Below are 20223 nucleotides of genomic sequence, written 5' to 3'. Positions count from 1 at the left end.
CTGAGACAGCTTCTTTCTTGACACAGCTGATAGTTCAATAACTGGAGACTCCAGGGGCCCTGTACAGTGCTTTGAAGGGGTGTAAAAGTCCTTTAAACTTTACAGGACCTACTTACTGGGCTCCTAGCCAACACACAAAAAAGAAAACAAAATGCAATATAGGTTAATCTTGTTGCCAAATTGTCTGTAGTATGATCCTAAAAGGGTAAAGGAAATATGTGAACCTCATGTGATTGGGGAAATGGCATGTTTATGTGTATTTTGTATATTAACATTTCACCATATCTTAACCTTTTGTTGACAGCTACTTATTCGTGATGGCGGCGCCACCTGGGAATGGCATGTATGTGGTGACCCAATATATCCCCAATGCTAACTTCAACCCTGCTCAGCAGCCTGCGAGTCCTACTCAGGGGCCTTTCTTTCTAAAGAGGTTTATTGAAGGAGAGCCAAAGACACTTGGAGTAAGTACTGAGGATCTTGAAATATTATTGTCTTCATCTACCATGTCCAGTTCTAAAATTATTTAATGACACATATATGAAAATTGCTCTGTATGATTGAGGCCCAGACAGACATCGAGCATTTCACACAAAATATCATTCAAATCCGTAATTCATCAGGGAGGGGATAGAGAAGGATAGAAGGACATTTTATTAATAGAAACCAGGGACAAATGTTGATGTGATTTACACGGTAAGACCCTCATTACAAATCCCCCAATTTAGGTACGGGGATACTGCATGGCTGGAATCTCAGATTCTTGGTCCTATCCTTGCACCCACATCGAAGATTTACACGTTTTTTATCTCAGAATTTGTAAAACATCTGGACCTGGAAATGTCAGGCCCAATCCTGTATGTTCTCCTCCCTTTCTGGAGAAATGTTTAGCCATAACTCAGGGAAGGATGTTGGTGGAACAAGGTGGTGAATGTAAAGCCTATAGGTTGCTGTACAATGGAGCAAAGGAGGTTTGAATGTAAGTTAAGTAAAAAGATGAAACTGAGGGGCATATTTGCAAGCCCCTAACGCCACCACTATCCCACTTTTTCAGACGTTGTGGTGGCGATATGGGGCTCGTCTTATTTACGAGGCAGCAATAAGCCAGTTAACGTGGCTATATGCTGCCTTGTAAACAAGGCACCCTTTCACGCTACACTTAGCATGAAAGGGAGGGCAATGGGTGTTGCGGTAGGTGTTGATTTTGACGCTGCCCACTATTTACAAGGGTGGCTTTAATAGGAGGCAGCGGCAACATTAAGACCAGGGAAAACCTGGTCTTAAACAGGCAAAACGAGAAGGAATGTTTTATTTCTCCTAGTTTTTGCTGTTTCCATGTGTGTTGTGTGGTGCAGCACACATGGAAAAGGCAAAACGCCATTGATTGTTTATGTGAGGACGGTGTCCCTTCCTGCACATAAACAATCATTGAAAACAAATGACGTTTTGCAGCTTATATGTGTGCTGCATTAAGCGGCACACATAGAAGTTACAAAGCGCCGTTACTGTTAGTTTATGTGAGGGAACACCTTCCTGCACATAAACAGTCATTGCCCTGCAGCGCAGACACCCTTGCACTATGGTGCAAGGGTGGCTGCGTTGGCGCTAGGCAACTAAATTAGTGCCACCGCAGGGGTAAACTCAAGGCTGCACCTTAGTCCTATGAATGCTGTGCAGCCATGTGTTTCAGATGTGCTGGAGCGCGGCGCTAAGCCAAGGAGGCTAAAGCCATGCTCCGCCACTTCTCTCATAAATATGCTCCTTGGTGTATTGCATCAAGGTTAAACTGCTAGCTTAAAGGACCAAGAATAGATGCTGATAGAAGGTGAGCATTGAAAGAATGAGGGTAGGAAGGCCCTTTCAGAAGAAAACATCAGTAGAAAGAAGTCAGTAGATGAGTGAAGTGATGTCTCTATAGTCTAGATGGTCTTGTTATTCTTACATGGAAACTTTCCTTAAAGGAAATGATATAGTTGACAAATTATCTAGTGGCGGCGTCTAGAATTAGATCACGTAAAGCATCACTGAGTGTATTGTAAGAAGTTTTTATTAATTGCACACTCCACGTAGCTTAACTTTAGACCCATTGTATTGATTATAACCCAATGTACTGATTATAATGTTAGTGTAATATATGTTTTATATGTACATAAATGTTTTTATATCTTTTTATGATTTTAATGAAATCGAATAAAGTATTTTGACTGACTGACTCATATAGTTGATGTGTAGAAATAAAAAGGCCAAAGTCACTCAAAAAGTGGAGCAACAAGGGTTGGCGCATACCAAGGTAACCATTGTAGAGGTTCCAAACAGTTGTACTAAGCTAGTATGTGGTGTCCTAAGGAAGTGAACGCAAGGGTTATTTTCTACAATTAGTCACCCATCCTTATCTTTAGTAGACAATCCAACACTTATTAGCAGTTCAAGCCTACTGAAATTTCTGGCACTAAAAAGTTAATCTGATAGTCACATTTCTCAGCCAGTCTAACCATCTCTATAGACAACTGATTAAGATCCTATTTACGACTGGTGTATTATGTTCTGAGGTATGCGTCCAGGGCCGGACTGGGACCCAAAACCGGCCCTGGCAAAGTGCTCGGCCGGCCCCCCATCCCCACTCTGCGGGTTTGGAGGTGCCGCTGAGCGCTTTGCTAGGGCCGGTTTTCGGCCGATTTTGTTGCAGGGCCGATTTTGCAGCTATGCTGCAAAAAGGGCCCTGTAACAAAATCGGCCCCCAGGGGCTCAAAACCGGCCCCCACCCTTGCGGCGCACCGGGGGATTGCCCGGTGCCCGCAACGGCCAGTCCGGGCTTGTATGCGTCACTCCTGTTACTGCACATACTGAAATTATGAGTGTTGTCATTTAAACTACATTCCTCAATAAATATCAGTAGGCCAAATCTGCCAATATTAAATGGGGTAAAATGCCAAGTAGATCCCAAGACATTTGGATTTTGGGGCAGCAAGCGCTAAAACTCTCATGATTGTTAATGTATTTTATGAATGCGACATTGATGAAAGCAGATTGTTAGAAATGAGATCTCTGGGTGGCTAAGGCTTGCGCCAAAGCCAGACAGAGACCACCACTCTAGTTAGGGCAAGGGAGTTACACGCCAAAAATAACCCCTGCTCACTCCCTTGGTAGCTTGGCACGAGCAGTCAGGCTTATCCCGGAGGCAATGTGTAAAGCGTTTGCGCAACACATACACACAGCAGCAGCACACTAGGCGCACCACAAAAGGAACTCCACACAAGATTATATATAAAAATAGCCTTTGTATTATATGCAACACATTAGAATAGTAATCACACAATGTACACTGGGCCAACTGGCACTAGGCAGTATTTACTTTGGATTATTTGCACTTGACAGGGCCACATGGACCACTGTCAGAATCATCACTTAGTAATAATAGTACAAGTTAGATTTATCATAAACGTAGAACACAATCAGTAATTGTAGCACAAATAGTAAATGTATAGCCCAACCAGTAACTACTGGTGGAATACTGAACTGAGACCTAGAACCTGCAACGTAAATCACACTATGCAATAATCATCACATTAGGCGTAAAACACATGATGCGCCAACCTCATAAACAATAAATCACATTAGGCATAGGTATCACCAGTATAGGCACAGGGAGCCCCAAGCGGGGGCACCACACCTGGAACTGGCCCCAGGTCAACTGGCCTCTTTCAGGGGCTTCAACGGGGCTTCAACGCCCTATGTCCAACAATGTCAGGGCCTAAGCTGCCAAGGCAGCCAAAGCAAAAGTACGCAAAGTGCTGGCCTAAACGTGGCAGCTGCCCACTAATTGATGGGCATCTGTGAAAAATGTGCACAGACACCGAGGTTCCCCCTGAGCCACTCTCTGGGACTCTGATTAGCAAATGCCCAACCTTGCAGGGGCCTGCAACTGCAGTGCCCCTGTAAGAATCAGCAAACCCTGGCAGTTTTGAAGCCCCCTTTGGGACTCTGAGTAAAAGTAGGCAAAACGTGGCAGCTGCCCACTGTTAGCTGGAAAATAAGCACGGGCCCCCATTGCCCCCCAGGCAGTATCACAGGGGTTGGGCACCGGCAATGTGCCCCAACACACCCCCCAACCACCGTACACTTGAGCATCACTTACCGGGCTTTTCTGTGGCTGTGCAGGCTCTGTCTCCTCTGGGCTCCAGCCTACTTCACAACACGCGAGTCTCTTCTGGCTGCCCTCCGGTCTCCTCAGGACTCCCTCTGGTAGCTCCAAGCACGGGCATCACCAGGCCTTTTAGGAGCTCCACGCATCGGAACTCTTGGCAGACTCCTCTGGTCTGGCGAAACACGGGCCGCCGTCTCCGCGCTCTTCTCCTGGGTAGCATGCAGGCTCCCTCCAGCTCACGGGAGCCCTGCCTCCCCTCACTCTGCCACAGGCGCTGCCTCTTCTGGTCCAGTCGCGCTGCGATTGGCAGCCAGGGTCACTTTCTCTTGTGGCCCCGCCCAGAGTCAGGCAAGGCTGCCTGGCTTCCTGGTCGGGCCGGCAGCCTCTTCTCCGGCTGGGCTGCGGGGGTGACCCCTCTTAGGTGCCACAGTGCAGGGTGGGCACCTGCCTCAAAATAAAGGCAAAGATGGGGGTGGGCACCCGCTTTCTTCAGATCTGGGCAGCTTCTCCAGGAGGTGGCAATGCGGGGTGGGCTCCCGCTTGTATATGCACACCAGAGCAGGGTGGGCACCTGCAAAAGGAGCAGCAATGCGGGGAGGACACCTGCTCGGCAATAAAGCAAAAATCGGTGGCAGAAATGTGGGTAAGGCTCCTGCTCCATCAAATAACCACACAAGCGGGGTGGGTACCCACTATTTCCAGATGCATAATGCAGGGTTATCCCCAGGCAGCAGCCCAGAGCTGCAAATGAAAAATAGAAGCACTCTCTAAGCGCTAGGGCAAGGTCTCCGGCCCTCTCCCCAATATAGGGAAAGCGCGCCCAGAGATAACTTCCGACAGTCCAGGGAAAGCCCTTCAGGTGAAAGGGGGCAAAGGCTGGGCCCAGGCAGGCCAGCTCACAGAGCCCTCCAGCAGGGAGGCAGTCCCTAGTGACGGTTCCTCCTGGAGCCCAGCAGCAGCAGCAGGCCTGCCTCAAGTCAGGAATAGCACAACAGAGAACATTTTCCTGGGGTCACAGCCCCTATATTTATATTAGAAAGTCCCTTTGTGTCACAGCACAGGGCTTGGGAATACCAGTTAGGACTGGTTTAGAGGGGCTTTGGAGCACTTTGTTTTGCCCAGCTCCATTCTCCTTTGTCAGGTGTAGGCTCAGGGATCAGACGCACCACAGGGGGCGGAGCCGGCATTGTGGAGGGAAGGCACAGTCCCATTCAGGACCCAAGTGCAACTCCTCCCTCCCATTTGCATGCAGGTCTCTCTATTCACAACTGGGCTGACTCCCCCTGGCACCTGGAGCCACCCACACTTCTCAGCTCCTGTCAATCACAAGCCAGACATGCAATTCACATCTGGCAGGCAGACACACAGTACACAGAAATGCCACCTTCTAAATGTGGCATTTCTCCACCAGTCACCACAAATCTGCGCACACCATTGCACAGTATTTATCCTCATGAGTTCATACATGCTAAACTCGCCCCTGCACTCCTCTCATATCGGAATTACCATGGACACACATATCCCCCATGTATTCCTATATGGGAGGGCAGGCCAATCTCACCACACACACTCAGAGCGCGCACGCCCTTTACACTGGGCCACAGTGCTAAAGTGCGCAGAGGCCAAAAACGACCAATATCAGGTCACAGAAAAGGCAAAAAGTTTAGGGGTGAACCTGCCAAAAGGGCCAAGTCCAACACAGGTAAAAGTAAAATAATAAACAGAATAGATAGAAAACAAATAGGAAATCATTAGCCATTAAACAGTGAAAATATTTAAAAGCAGCACCAATCAAGTGATACAGGGAAGTTAATAATTTACAAATGTTTGCCAGTAAGAGAAGATGAAAGAGTGTTTGTGAAGAAGAGATATATTAAAAGCAAGGTACTTTGTGTGATAAAGCAATAAAGTATGTGATATCGCCAGCATTGACAGTCAAGATAGTTATTAATTGCAAATAGTTTTGGAGTTTAGAGTCAGTAGTGGCTGGGCTAATTAGGTCATTGAGTTGGTAGAAATGCTATAGATGCTGAATTGAATCGTTGCTTCCTTTTTTACTTTCCTTCTCGTGCTTATAACTTATACAATTCATGGATCTTCGCTGTAGGCAATTCAGATGGTGATTGGTATTCTGCAGATTTTTCTGGGAGCCTTTCTCTGCGCACTTCCCCAAACAACATATTCAATCTTCACTTTTACCGGAGTGTCATTCTGGACATCTATCTTTGTAAGTATGATTTTTTTTAAGAAAGGCACTTAACTTTGGGCAGTTTTATAACTTTATTTACAGCATTGTCTGTGGGAAATACCTTGCGTCATGGGTGAGGGAGGGAGTCACATGGATAGTGTCTACCCCAAACTGAGGATTGATAACACTGAGGATTGATAACACTGGTAACTGGTCAACTCACCTAGGGATAAATATAGGCACCTTGCGTACCAGATAACATTTACTTAGAAAAGGATTGTGTTTTGTTTGTTTCAAAGCAGATTTCTTAGGACCAGAATGACATTCACTGTTAGACCTGGCCGGACTTTGACCCGGTCCAGCACGACCAGATAACTGTATTTGGTGCTTTGTCCTTTTAGGTACTATTTTACACTTTATTCTTTAAAAATTCATGACTCCAGTTTACTGATTGGATGTTTGAAGTTTTGGTCTTGTTTTATTTATTACATTTTGTTCTATTTTTCTAACCAGGTGCGGAATGTTTTGTGTGGTGTGTTCACTGTTCTACTGTTTGAAATGCACAAACACTTTACCTCTAAGTTAAGCCTGTCTGGTCTGTGCAAATCTGCCAGGAAGTTGAGCTCAGGTTCATTAGTGGGTTGCTTGTGCCTCACCCTGACAAGGATTGTGGTTGCTGCTTCACCAGTGCTCGCACCCAAGTCAACCAGTAACCAAGTTTCTCACATTCACTGTACACTGGGTATGTTCTTGCGTACGGTGAGACAGGAACCTGAGAGGGGATGAACCTCATTCATGAATGTGGACATGCTAGTACATAATTCTGGGTAGTGGCCAAATCCCATATGGAAGGACTAAGCATATTGAATTCCAGACTCTGTGTTTGAAAACACTGGAACTATGAAACTTAAGGATTTCCACTTACTTATGACTGGGCTCTCTGGGCTGCTATTTCTCCAAATGGCAACCTACCAAGCCTATGGTAACAGAGAAATAATCACATCTAAGGATTTAATTTTTAAAGGTATTTTATTACAGTCAATGAGTTAGTTTTCTGCTAGACAAATTATGAATTTATTATACTGCTTTTTAATATATAACATAACATATAAAATAACATGTATGATTGGTGTCATGGAGCTGAAATACCACATGTTCATGTTAGTTATTATATAGAAGGGGGGTGAAGAAATAAATATTTTTCATATTTTACTTTACTATAATAATACTGTATTATTAGTGATCGCAGTGAATTCAGTCAGAGCATACAAACATGTCACTTTTTTGAAGACCTGGTTCATCATTCTGAGAGGCTCTTATTTTGGGCTCTTATGCTGCAACTCCTAACCAGAGTACAAATAAGTAAAAACTAGTTGTAGAGCAGTTGGTATTGGTTCCTATTTCTTATAAATGCTTTGTTGCAATGTAATCAATGACACACAATTATTGATATTAAATGAAAATTATTGTCTCTTCTTTATAGTATATCATCTCTGGAGCATTATCTGTCGCCACAGAAAGAAATGGCACCCGGAGCCTGGTGAGTTAAATCAGTACTAGACCTTGCCCTTAGTACAAATGTGGGTGTCCTGGTTCCACATGGACATTTTGCAGAGACGTGAAGGATTTCTCTAGTCATTTATAAGTATCTTAGGTACGGGTGTTCAGATTCAGATAGAGACTGGATGCAGCACTGCAGCCAACAAAGTTTATTCCCTCCTTTGCTCAGTAATGGATGAGTAATATCTGTGGCTGGAGATTGCCCGCTTCAGGCACTTTGTGTACGTGGACTACGATGCACTGTTACAAATGCACATAGAAGGCTTTTATACAACAGCTGAGTTCCATTGTTGCATTTTGCAATAGAATGCAACCGCGATCCCTAAGCAACACTTCAATATCCTCTTTCTAAAAAAACTCCTTTCCCACAGATGACATTGTGGACCATATTTAGAATTCAGCAGACAGGATACTCCGTCAAAACCGGTGGATATACCACTGCCATATTGAAAGCGCCATAGGATACACTGCACTACAGAGGGACGGGACATCTGCCAAAATGACACTTAGGCCATTCGTCATATTCCAACACCATCACTGCACATTCCAGGGTATATCTGTCAATCTGCCTTTTGTGAAACAAAATTTATTATAGTACTCTTGGCTTCCGACTGAATTCCAAGAGTAAGCCAGAATGTAGCATAGCTTAGGAACTTCAGCGGAGGACGTCTCCGGTAATAGTAAAAATCAATCTTTATGTTAGCAGGGTATGTCCAGTTTCCAAATGACAACTGTCATTGACCATCATAAATATATAGCCCCGCTTATATCCAAAAGATGCCCCCAAAAACCCGCAGAATACCAACCCCCCCACAACATCTGAAAGTGGGCACGAGAGTAAAACGCGGTTTACACTCTTCTTTACCTCAAATATTAACACGCGGGTCACGGCTGAGCACGAGCATGACTTAGGAATGCCGCACTCTTGCATACAACCCATCTTCTCCCTTTACATTTTTTTTCCTTTTTTGTTTTTTACATAAATACAAAGTCTTAAAATTTTACAGGAGGACGTCTTGACCTTGAACCCCTGAAACTGCCCCTAGTCACTACCAAATGACCATGTAAAACCAGATCACAGTATGAATTACCAAAACCATAGTTTCCTTTTACAACAAGAAATACATTTGTAGCACAATCATCAGATCATGTGATTTAATTCCTAAATAGCAAGACACTGCTGAGATTCCACACAGTACAACCCTCAAAACCTACAGAATTCCTAAAGACCTGAATGACACGCACAGGATCCAACCATTCAGCCCATCCCTTACCCATCATTATACCTTTCATTAACCACACATCTCAGTCACATACACAACTTGTTTCCCAGGCACACCCATTTTTACTTGAGATCCTCTTTCATTTTCCTTTTATACACTTCCATTTTCTCACAAATTTCTTTGAAATCTACTACAGCAAGATCACAACACAATGATTTCTTGTCTCTTAACCACCATGGGATCAAATTAGTGCTAGGTTTACGTCCCCTTAACAATTCAAAAGGCCTCACCAACAAAACAGTAACAGAAAAAAACAAGGTTCTGTTTTTCAACAACATAGACGGCAAAGCATTCTTCCAGTTCAAACCGCCTTTTACAGCCAATTGGGTGGCTTCTTTAGGCACATGATTGAGCCTTTCTACTTGGTCATTTTCATTTGGGTGGAAAACAGCAATTCTCTTGTGAACCACACCAAACTTTTGGAGGTACTTCTCCATCTGTTCTCCATCTGTTTGCTGACAAGCTGGGGCCCATTGTCAGATACAAGTTCCTGGGGAATGCCCTCTCTACAAATTATCTCATCCAAAAACACTATGACTGCTTCAGAAGTAACATCCCTCACCATCTTGATCTCTGGCCATTTAGAGAAGTAATCTATCAGAACAATACCATAAGACTCTTGTCTAGGTAAGACAGCAAATGGACCAATGATATCTAATTCTATCTTGTGCCAAGGTGCTAAGGGCAACTCTACAGGTTGAGGGTCAGAAATTAAGGCTTTGGCTGATTTGTCACTATTAGCACATTCATCACATAATCTCACGTGATGCTCCACAAAAGAGTCAATGCTCGGCCACCAAAAATTAACTTAAATATGACTTCTCGTAGCTGAAATACCAAATTTCTCCTCATGAGCAATTAACAATAGCTCTCCCTAGGCTAAAAGGAGGAACAAACTTGTCAACCTGTACAATTATATTACTTTATAATGCCAGTTGCACACGTGCCTTGAAAACAATTCATTAATCCACAGGCGATTTTCCTCTCCCTAGTCCAATCCTCCAAAATAAATTGTTCCACCTTGATAAGTTCACTATCTGTTCCCATTTCTTCATGTCACTTGTTCTCCTCCTCAACTGGAAAACCAGAACAAAGTAAATGATTATCCTCAGGAGTGAACAACACTTCACAATCATCTACCTCCTACTTATCATAGTCTTCAATAGGCAAAGGTAATCTGGACATGCAATCAGCATGTACATTGTGTTCGAGGCATGAGGGCTGCTGAATTCATATCTGTGCATAGATCGCCGCCTAGTGTTGGGTCCGGATGATTGCACATTGTTGTCCTGGAAGATTCTTCGAAGTATCACGAGATAGGTGGCTCCTCCCCTGGACAACAGTGCGCATGGGCATCTCCTCCATCCCCAGATTGTTTTTTTCCGCCATTGGGTTCGGATGTCTAATCTCTTACTCCAGTTACTTAACTTGTACTCTTCTGTTCCTAAGGCCAAAAGGCCTTCTTAGCGTCGGTATTGTATCGTTCGGTGCCTGGCCCTTTCGGTTCTTCGATCGGCGTCGAAAAAAGATTCTCTCGACGACTCAGGCCCAGACTACTTCGACGATGGAACGGACCCCGTGTAAGCGGTGTCCTGTGTGTAATTCAAAATATTCGAACTTAGATGTGCACCCAGTGTGCAACACCTGTTTGTCCCCCGACCACGACGAGTCAAAATGTTTCGCCTGCTCGAGGTTCCGATCAAAGAAGACTATTAAACTTCGACGCGCGGCGAGGCAGTCGGCCCAACAGTCGGCTCCAGCACCTGCGAACATCTTCGATGCCGGGGACGAGAAACTCTTCCAAGATGAGGATGAGGCAGAAGATGACGTTCCCGAAGAAATGTCGGAACCTGCGTCGGAACAAGACTCCAATTTTGAAGTGGACGATCCAGACGAGGAGTTCGGCCACGACCAAGATGTCGTCGAGGTAGGGGACGACGATCAGGCCCTTGTGGCCGTTGATGACGACTCCGGTGGTGAACCGAGTCCGCCCGCACCTCCAGGGCCTATCATTAACATTCAGCCCGCTCCGGCTCCGGTCGAGGCATCGCCGAAAGGCCTTAGCCAAGATCCATCTTTTCGGTCTACAGCCCCGCGTCATAGCCAGGCTAAGACCCTTTCGAAAGAGCCATCGGTCAATTCCGTGAAATCGAAACCGAAACAGACGGAGAAGAAATCGAAACCGAAACTGCTCAAGATGGTGGTCGGTTCGACGTCGACGCCCGCCTCAAAGGTTGTCGTCGATCCTTCGACGCCGAAGATACCCGTCGGCGCCAACACTGGGACTCGGAAGCAGGGCTCTGCCACCAAGACCGTCGCCTCGAAGGCGCCGGTGCCTGCGTCCACTACCAAACATAGCGAGAAGGGCAAGGGACTTCCTCTCGGGAAAGGTCTCCAGCCACCCCTCTCGGGACTCAAGCCTGGGCTGGCGAAGAGGGTCGAAGCCATGGCCAAGGACGCCCCGAAATTATCGTCGACGCCCAAAGTCGGAGGCGCACCGCGCAAGGAGGTCGATTCGACGCGCTCAAGCGAGCGGCCTACTTGGGCGTCGAAGAAACACGAAGCCGGCGCTTCCGGCTCGAAGCAGGCTGAATCGACGCCACTTAAGTTTGGCCTTCCACCCACTGCACGTCCAAAGACTCAAGAGGCTTCCAAGGTGACGAAGGTATCCTCACATGCACAGGTCGTCTATCATGAGCCTTCTTACGACAACCAGACAAAACTGTTTATTGACTCGGAGTCGGGCAGGCTTACCGTCCACAAGCGGAAGATGGCGCCTGAAGATCCTTTGGAGGGTTACAAAATTCCCCTAAAAAAGAAGATGGTCTCCACCACCTCTCCGGTTCTTGTTGAACCTCTTCCGGACTACTCGCACCATACTGTTCATTCTCCAACACTAAGTGAGGAAGACTTAACTGCGGACTACAGCCAAATGGGCTTCACTTACAATACTGACACTGATCAGGATGTCTCCAATCAATGGTCAGGGGCTGCGGATCAAGGCGATGACCCTGATGACCCCCATACCGCCCCGGACTCTCAGTCCTACAATGTCAAACAATCTCCAACTGAGGACACTGCAGCGCTCAATGCATTGATAGAGCGCGCAGCCCTCAATCATGACGTCGAAATGCATACTGAGCCAGTGGATGAAGACTTCTTATTCGACACCTTCTCCACATCTGAACGCTCCACCAAAACTCTGCCCATGCTTAAGGGGGTCCTCAAACATGCCACAGCCATTTTCAAGGAGCCAACAAAAGCCAGGGTTATCAATCCACGGATCGACAGGAAATACAGGCCTGCTCCAGTGGACCCCACCTACATCAAATGACAGCTCCCCTTGGACTCCCTTGTGGTTAACGCGCGCAAAAGGGCTAACTCTCAATCAACGGGAGACGCCCCCCCTCCGGACAAAGAGTCTAAAATCGTTGAGGCGTCGGGTAAGCGGGTGACGGCGCAGGCCGCTAACACTTGGAGAATAGCCAATACACAGGCCCTGTTGGCTAGGTACGACAGGGCGCACTACGACACCCTAGAACAATTAATGCAGCACATGCCTGATATGTATAGAGAGGCTGCGGAAATGGTTATACAAGAGGGTAAACTGATCTCCAATGCGTCCATCAAGTGCGCACTGGACGCAGCGGACACTGCAGCAAGGGCAATCAATACTAGCGTGATGCTGCGACGCCACGCATGGCTACGCATCTCTGGGTTTAAACCCGAGATCCAGACTACTCTTCTCAATCAGCCGGTTAATCCGGACTTCCTGTTTGGACCCGATGTTGACACAACACTCGAAAAAATGAAGAAAGACACTGAGACGGCAAAGTCCATGGGGGCTCTCCAGTCACAGCAGTTTCGGAGCGGTTCCTTTCGTCGCTCCGGTAACAGGGGAGCAACAAGAGGGCAAGCTCTACAGCACTCCCAGTACGCCAAAGGCAACACGCAGTCTGCATACACTAAAAACCCCAGAGGTGGATACCGTGGGAACAGCGCCAAGGGGAGAGGCCGCGGCAATAACAACGCGAGGTCGTCCACTCCCAACAAACAGTGACTTCTTGTCACTGCCCCCCGACCATCTAACACCTGTTGGGGGGAGACTTCAGCAGTTCCTGCCACTCTGGGAAAACATCACAACAGACAGGTGGGTGAGACAACTTATCCGTTACGGCTATTGTCTAGAACTGACCTCCAGCCCCCCCAACATACCCCCAAGAAACCGTCCTATGTCCGCAGAGCACTCGCACTTATTGCAGAAGGAGTTGTCTCCATGCTGCAAAAAGGAGCCATAGAACTGGTGCCTGCCGAAGAAAGGGGTGCAGGGGTGTACTCCCTGTACTTCTTGATTCCAAAAAAGGACGGGTCCCTAAGGCCCATTCTAGACCTCAGACCCCTCAACCGATACATCTTCTCGGAGCACTTTCACATGCTAACTTTACAACAAGTCCTGCCGCTGCTCCGTCAGGGCGACTTCCTAGCCACCCTGGACCTCAAGGATGCGTATTTCCACATTCCTATTCACCCGAGTCACAAAAAGTATCTCAGGTTCACAGTCAACGGTCAGCATTACCAATTCAAAGTCCTGCCATTTGGGGTCACTACCACTCCCAGGGTTTTCACCAAGTGCTTGGCAACTGTGGCAGTGCACTTGCGCAGGGAAGGTATTCACGTGTATCCCTACCTGGACGACTGGCTCGTCCAGGTAAGGTCTGCCGTACAGTGCGGCCACGACATGTCGCGGACCATTCACCTCCTTCACAGTCTGGGGTTCTCTCTCAACTACGCAAAGTCTCACCTGCAGCCAGCCCAGGTGCAGCGGTACCTGGGGGCGTCAATAAACACCCAGTCGGCCACGGCGCAGCCGGCCGCAGCCAGGGTCAACAGCATGCAGGCGCTCATCCAGAGGTTCCGACCTCAGCAATCCCTCCCAGCACAGGTTTTCATGCAACTGATCGGCATGATGGCATCCTGCATATTCATAGTCCGGCACGCGAGGCTGCACATGCGACCCCTCCAAGAATGCTTAGCCCGTCTGGAACCAGACCTAGTGTTGGTGACCGGTCGTGCTTACAACTCTCTGCATTGGTGGAACCCACAAAACCTTTGCAGGGGACGACCGTTCCAGGAGCCTGTCCCACAAATAGTGCTAACGACGGACGCATCTCTCCAGGGTTGGGGGGGCGCATGTCCTCCACTACACGGTGCAGGGGCTATGGACTGCACAACAGCAGAGGATGCATATCAATGTGTTGGAACTCATGGCGATCTTCATGGCACTGAGAGCATTCAAGTTGCACCTGTGCAACAAGGTCGTGTTAGTCCGGACGGACAACATGACCGCCATGTATTACATCCAGAAGCAGGGGGGCACGCACTCCCCGCAGCTGTCTCACCTAACCCAGAGCATATGGAAGTGGGCCATTCAGAGGAACATCTTCCTCATGGCGGAGCATCTCCCAGGTGTCAACAACCAGATGGCGGACCTGCTCAGCAGGCGCAGTCATCAGATGCACGAGTGGGAGATCCACCCGTCGGTTCTCCATCCGTACTTCCAGCAATGGGGTCATCCAGACATCGACCTGTTCGCCACAAGCGAGAACGCAAAATGCCCAAACTTCGCCGCCAGGTTCCCACACCCGCAGTCTCAGGGCAATGCGATATGGATGAACTGGTCAGGCAGATTTGCGTGCGCTTTTCCGCCAGCCCCCCTCATACCTCTGGTGGCGCGCAAACTGCGACAGCACTCCATGACACTCATCCTGGTTGCTCCAATGTGGGCACGGCAAGCTTGGTACACCACGTTCCTGGAACTTTCAGTGGTGCCTCACCAGCGGCTGCACCTCACTCCCAGCCTCCTCAAGCAGAGCCATGGCGACATTCAGCACCCAGATCCACAACAGCTCAACCTTGCGATTTGGCTGCTGAGGTCATAGAGTTTGGATACCTGAACTTGCCTCCTGAGTGTATGGACATCATCAAGGAGGCAAGGCGACCAACTACCAGGGCCTGCTATGCGGCCAAATGGAAGCGGTTTGTTAACATCATATGTTACTTGTTGCATCTGTACCAATGTAACCTGGCGTACAGTTCTATCAGGATCCAAGGCCTTAAAAGAGTGATCCCTCCCAGACACCCCCCTTCACCAGTCTGGAACTTAAATATCGTTCTCACCAGACTCATGGGGCCACCCTTTGAGCCACTCCATTCCTGTGACATACAGTTCCTCACCTGGAAGGTGGCCTTCCTGATAGCTATTACATCCCTGCAGAGGGTCAGTGAGCTGCAAGCCCTCACAATTCAGGAACCCTACCTGCAAATCCATGCGAATAGAGTGGTGCTTCGCACCAACCCTAAATTCATGCCATATCAATCAAAATATAGAACTGCCCGTTTTCTTTCCTAACCCAGATTCGGTGGCAGACAGAGCACTGCACACCTTAGATGTCAAAAGAGCTCTCCTGTATTACATCGACAGGACAAAAGACTTTCGAAAGACTAAACAGCTATTCGTTGCATTCTCTCCACAACATAAAGACAACCCTATCTCCAAATCAGGTATAGCCAGGTGGATTGTTAAATGTATCCAGATATGTTATCAGAAAGCTAAACGCACACGAACAGTTCCCCCTAGAGCGCATTCCACACGCAAATTGGGGGCCTCCATGGCTTTCCTGGGTAATATTTCTCTAGAGGACATATGTAGAGCAGCCACATGGACCACTATACATACATTCACCAAACACTACTGCGTAGATGTACACTCCAAACAGCAAGCTGCTGTAGGTCAGGCTGTTCTCAGGACTCTCTTTCAGACTGCTGCAGCTGGCACGGGCACCCGCAAGTAAGGAGGAAACTGCTATTTATTCTATGCACAGATATGAATTCAGCAGCCCTCATGCCTCAAACGGAATATGCTACTTACCAGTATGCATCTGTTCTTGGCATGAAGGGCTGCTGACATTCATATCGCCCGCCCTCCTCCCCGGTGCTCGTCGCAGCTGCAGCTCTCTGAAGCATTTTCAGGCATGGTCATCACTTTCAGTATTACACTCCATCTCTGCCACAATGGCGAAAAACAATCTGGGGATGGAGAGGATGCCCATGCGCACTGTAGTCCAGGGGAGGAGCCACCTATCTCGAGATACTTCGAAGACTCTTCCAGGACAACAATGTGCAATCATCCGGACCCAACACTAGACGGCGATCTATGCACGGATATGAATGTCAGCAGCCCTTCATGCCAAGAACAGATGCATACTGGTAAGTAGCATATTCCTTTTACTAGGCACGTATCCTATCTTGTACTTGAAATTTTGTAACTTTGAAGCTAATCTGGCTAACCTAGCAGACATGGTATGACCGCCACCAGGTGCTAATTTGTGCACAAGAGGTTTGTGATCAGTTATAAAAGTGAACCTAGTACCCCCACAATAAGTCGTAAAATGTTCAGCGCCCCACACACAAGCTAATATCTCTCTTTCAATCACCGAATAATTTTTCTCTGCTTCACGCAATGCTCTAGACGCATATGCCACAATTCATTCATGTCCATGTTCCTGCTGCATCAGCACTCAACCTAAGCCACAATTGCTAGCATCAACCATTATACTGCAATGCTTTCCAATTGAAAAGATTTTAAGCAAGATGCATTCACAATAAGGTTTTTCAAGGTGTCAAAAACAGTAGACATAACCTTGGTCCATTCAAGTTTAGGATTTCTTTTAGTAAACATCCTAAAGGATACACACCAGCAGCATAATTTTGGATAAATTGTGCATAGAACTCTGTCAATCCCAGAAAAGCCACCAACTGTTTCTTATATGTAGGTTCTGGATCCTTGCTAATGTTTTCTACATTACTTTTTTTTGGTTTAATACCAGTTCCACTGATGCAATGTCCTAAGTATTCTACCTCTTTTTTTCTACATTTATCTGAGCGTAAAGCCAATCCTTGGATGTTAATGCAGCCAAATCATTCTCTAAGTTACAGTCATGTTCTTCTACATCTTTCCCAAATACTAATATTTCTATATATCATCCTGGAAAGCCACTGCTCCGGAAGGATCATCCATCGTTTCTTTCATTAACCTTTCGATTACCGAAGCAGCGCTGGCTAAACCAAAATGCATTCTGCAGAACCAAAACAAACCCTCAGGAGTGATGAACGCAGTCAAGTTTTTAGATTCTTCATGCAACAACACCGCTTGATATGCACTGGCTAAATCAAGACATGAAAACACCTGTACCTCAGCCAACGTAGGGGTCGATTCACAGATCTAACTTAAGACAAAATCCTAAACTTACTACTTTTGGTATTCACAGAAGTTAGGAATTTGTCTTAAGTTGGTCTTAAGACAAACTTAAGACAGATTTAAGACAACATCCTAACTTAAGTCTGTCTTAAGTTTGCCTTAAGACAAACGTAAGACAAAATCCTAACTTCTGTGAATACCAAAAGTAGTAAGTTTAAGATTTTGTCCGAAGAAATCCCTAAAGCGTGGATATGAGGATCCACCCTTGGGTCCAGGTTTATGTCAAGATCTTTCTGATGTGGCTACGCCACTCAGGACTGGTGATCATTTCCAACATAAAACTCCCCAAACATTTGGCTTCAAGCAAATTCTATATTTTCCCAAAAATAACCAATTTTTTTAATCTTATGACCTAAATATCCTCCTTGAGGAACATCATGTGGCAACAAGATTCTATTGGGCCATTTCACCTTGACAATATTATGTGCAATTATACTATACCAGGTGAAAGAATCCACCAACACACTCGTACTTGCACCATCAATGCTAACAATGCAAAAGGGAAATTTTGTTACACCCCTCTCGCCAGTAATGTTCAAAACAGTGTTTACCTCCTGATCACTGTATTCCAAAACCTACTACTATTCATCCTGGCTTTGTATAAGTTTCACTCTACAGTGAACTGATCTGCACACGTTTGCAAAATGACCCTTTTGTTGCATTACAATTTTGTTCTAAAGCCGGACACATTTTCAAATTTCCCAAACGGAAACCACTACCACATCTTAAACATGAATCAAATGTCTTTCCCCTCAGTTCTGCTTAGTCTGCCACATAGGCTTTTTTGTTACCTCATTCGTCTAACTAAAAGTTTTCTTGACTTTATCTCCCTCTCTTGCAACAATGTGTACTTCACTCTTCTGACTCCGTTTTTTCTCATGTACAATCTTTTCAGAACTTTAGATGGCTTTAGCTATTTAAAAGGCAGTGTATAATGACATATCTGCAGTGGCCCACAATCTTTCCTGGATTTTCTTTTATTAGTTCTCATGAGTATTTGGTCTCTTAAGACTTGTTCATATGTAATATGTTCAGAATCACAAGTTGCAGCCAAATACCTGAGTGTGGACACATAACTGTCAATTGACTCCTCAGGCTGCTGCTTTCTAGAATAAAATATGAATCTTTCCATAACCCCATTTCTTCTCTTACTATAGCTTAAAGATAACTGTTTGGATGCATATTGCTACACATCAATATTCCCAGGATTTTCCAATGTAGGCAGATTCCTGAATTCTTTTAACCACATCCCCCCAAAACAATGCTTTAATAGGGATATTTTCTTTCTGGTTTACAGTCTTCCTCTTCTAAAACCTCCAAATAAGCTACAAATGCCCCATCCCAAGTTTTCCAATCCATTGGTGGCCCTCCAATGCTGTCAAAAAGGGCGGTGATAGCAAAATAGCTGCCATTATGTTACTAGGGGCTAGATGTAGGTAATTCTATTTTACCACTTTTAAGATACCGAATTTTACCGATTCGGTATTTAAGAAGTGGTAAAATAGAAGGGGGCACATGTAGGTATTTCAGAATCGGTAAATACCGAATCTGTAAGATTCGGTATTTACCGATTCTGTAAATACAGAATCGGTATCCCCCATTGATTCCTATGGGGCTTGAAGCTTATAGGAATCAAGGGTTAATACCGAATCGGTATTTACCGATTCGGTAATTACTGATTCCTGCAAGGGTGCAGGGGGTGTCACTTTGACACCCTCTAGCACCCTAAATACAGGTATGTGTGTGGCATGTCTGTCTGTCACATGGCATAGGTGTGCATGCACACCTGGATTCGGTATTTTACCACCCAATTGGATTGGGTGGTAAGATACCGAATCTGAAAGGCTTGCGGCACTCAAAGATGTGCTACCTACATGTGCTTTTACAGAATCGGTATTTTTACCTTGTCTGTATTTACCGATTCGGTAATTTTACCGAATCTTTAAATACAGATTCGGTAAAATACAGATTCTGTAACGCATGCTCCTACATTAGAAAACCCTAATACCGGTCGGAAACGGCCGAAATCGGCCGTTTCCGACCGGTATTAGGGCTCCTACATCGGGCCCTAGATCCTATCAACTGTTTAATAACACTTGGAAAAAGGAAAAAAAAGAAACACAAAAACAAACTCAGAAAACAAAGTAGTTACCGCTGTTTCATATGCCAATTGCCACGGTCATGACAAGAAAATAATAAAAGTAGTCTTAGCTAGTGTAGAAAAGCTTAAGAACTTCAGTGAAGGACGGCACCAATAATAGTATAAGTCAATTTATCTTCAGCATGACATGTTAAGTGGGGTAAGTCCAGTTTCCGCTTGACACCACCATAAATATATAACCATATAACCCCCACATCTATCCAAAAGATGCGCTTATGCACCCCCACAATACCATCCCTGACCGTATTATCTCAAAGTGGACACGAGCGTGAAACGCGGTTCAAGCTCGTATCTTCCTCAAATAATAATAAACAGAGTGCCGATGAGCACAAGCACCATAGGAATGCCTGCTCGAGTATACAACACTAAAGTTAAAGTGAAGCCTGGAGTACTACAAAGCTAAGCCACACCTGCTTGTTCCAGTATCTTAGGGAATCAGGTCCATTGTGTCCAATTTCAAAGAAATGGTATTACTTGATATTTCAACACTTTCTCCCCAAAATATTAGCTTCCCTATGAGACAAAGCACTCCAATAAATCACAAGTTCGCCCATGAAGACAGAAGAACTA

At 46.0% G+C, this 20223-nt stretch overlaps 1 protein-coding gene across 1 annotated transcript in view; it reads left to right on the top strand.

Moving 5' to 3' along the window:
- Window positions 1-317: 317 nt before the first annotated feature.
- Window positions 318-20223, top strand: part of LOC147735023 (membrane-spanning 4-domains subfamily A member 8-like) — a 217876-nt gene continuing 197970 nt past the window's right edge. The window contains exons 1-3 of the mRNA XM_086953114.1: window positions 318-464; window positions 6252-6371; window positions 7816-7872. Coding sequence (XP_086809240.1) covers window positions 318-464; window positions 6252-6371; window positions 7816-7872 — 324 coding nt within the window. The remainder of the gene's footprint in view (window positions 465-6251; window positions 6372-7815; window positions 7873-20223) is intronic.

Source organism: Lissotriton vulgaris, chromosome 1_2 (genome assembly GCF_964263255.1).
Source record: "Lissotriton vulgaris chromosome 1_2, aLisVul1.2, whole genome shotgun sequence".
NCBI classification, from domain to species: domain Eukaryota; kingdom Metazoa; phylum Chordata; class Amphibia; order Caudata; family Salamandridae; genus Lissotriton; species Lissotriton vulgaris.
Note: the sequence above shows the minus strand (reverse complement) of the source record. Positions and strands in the feature narration are given on the sequence as shown.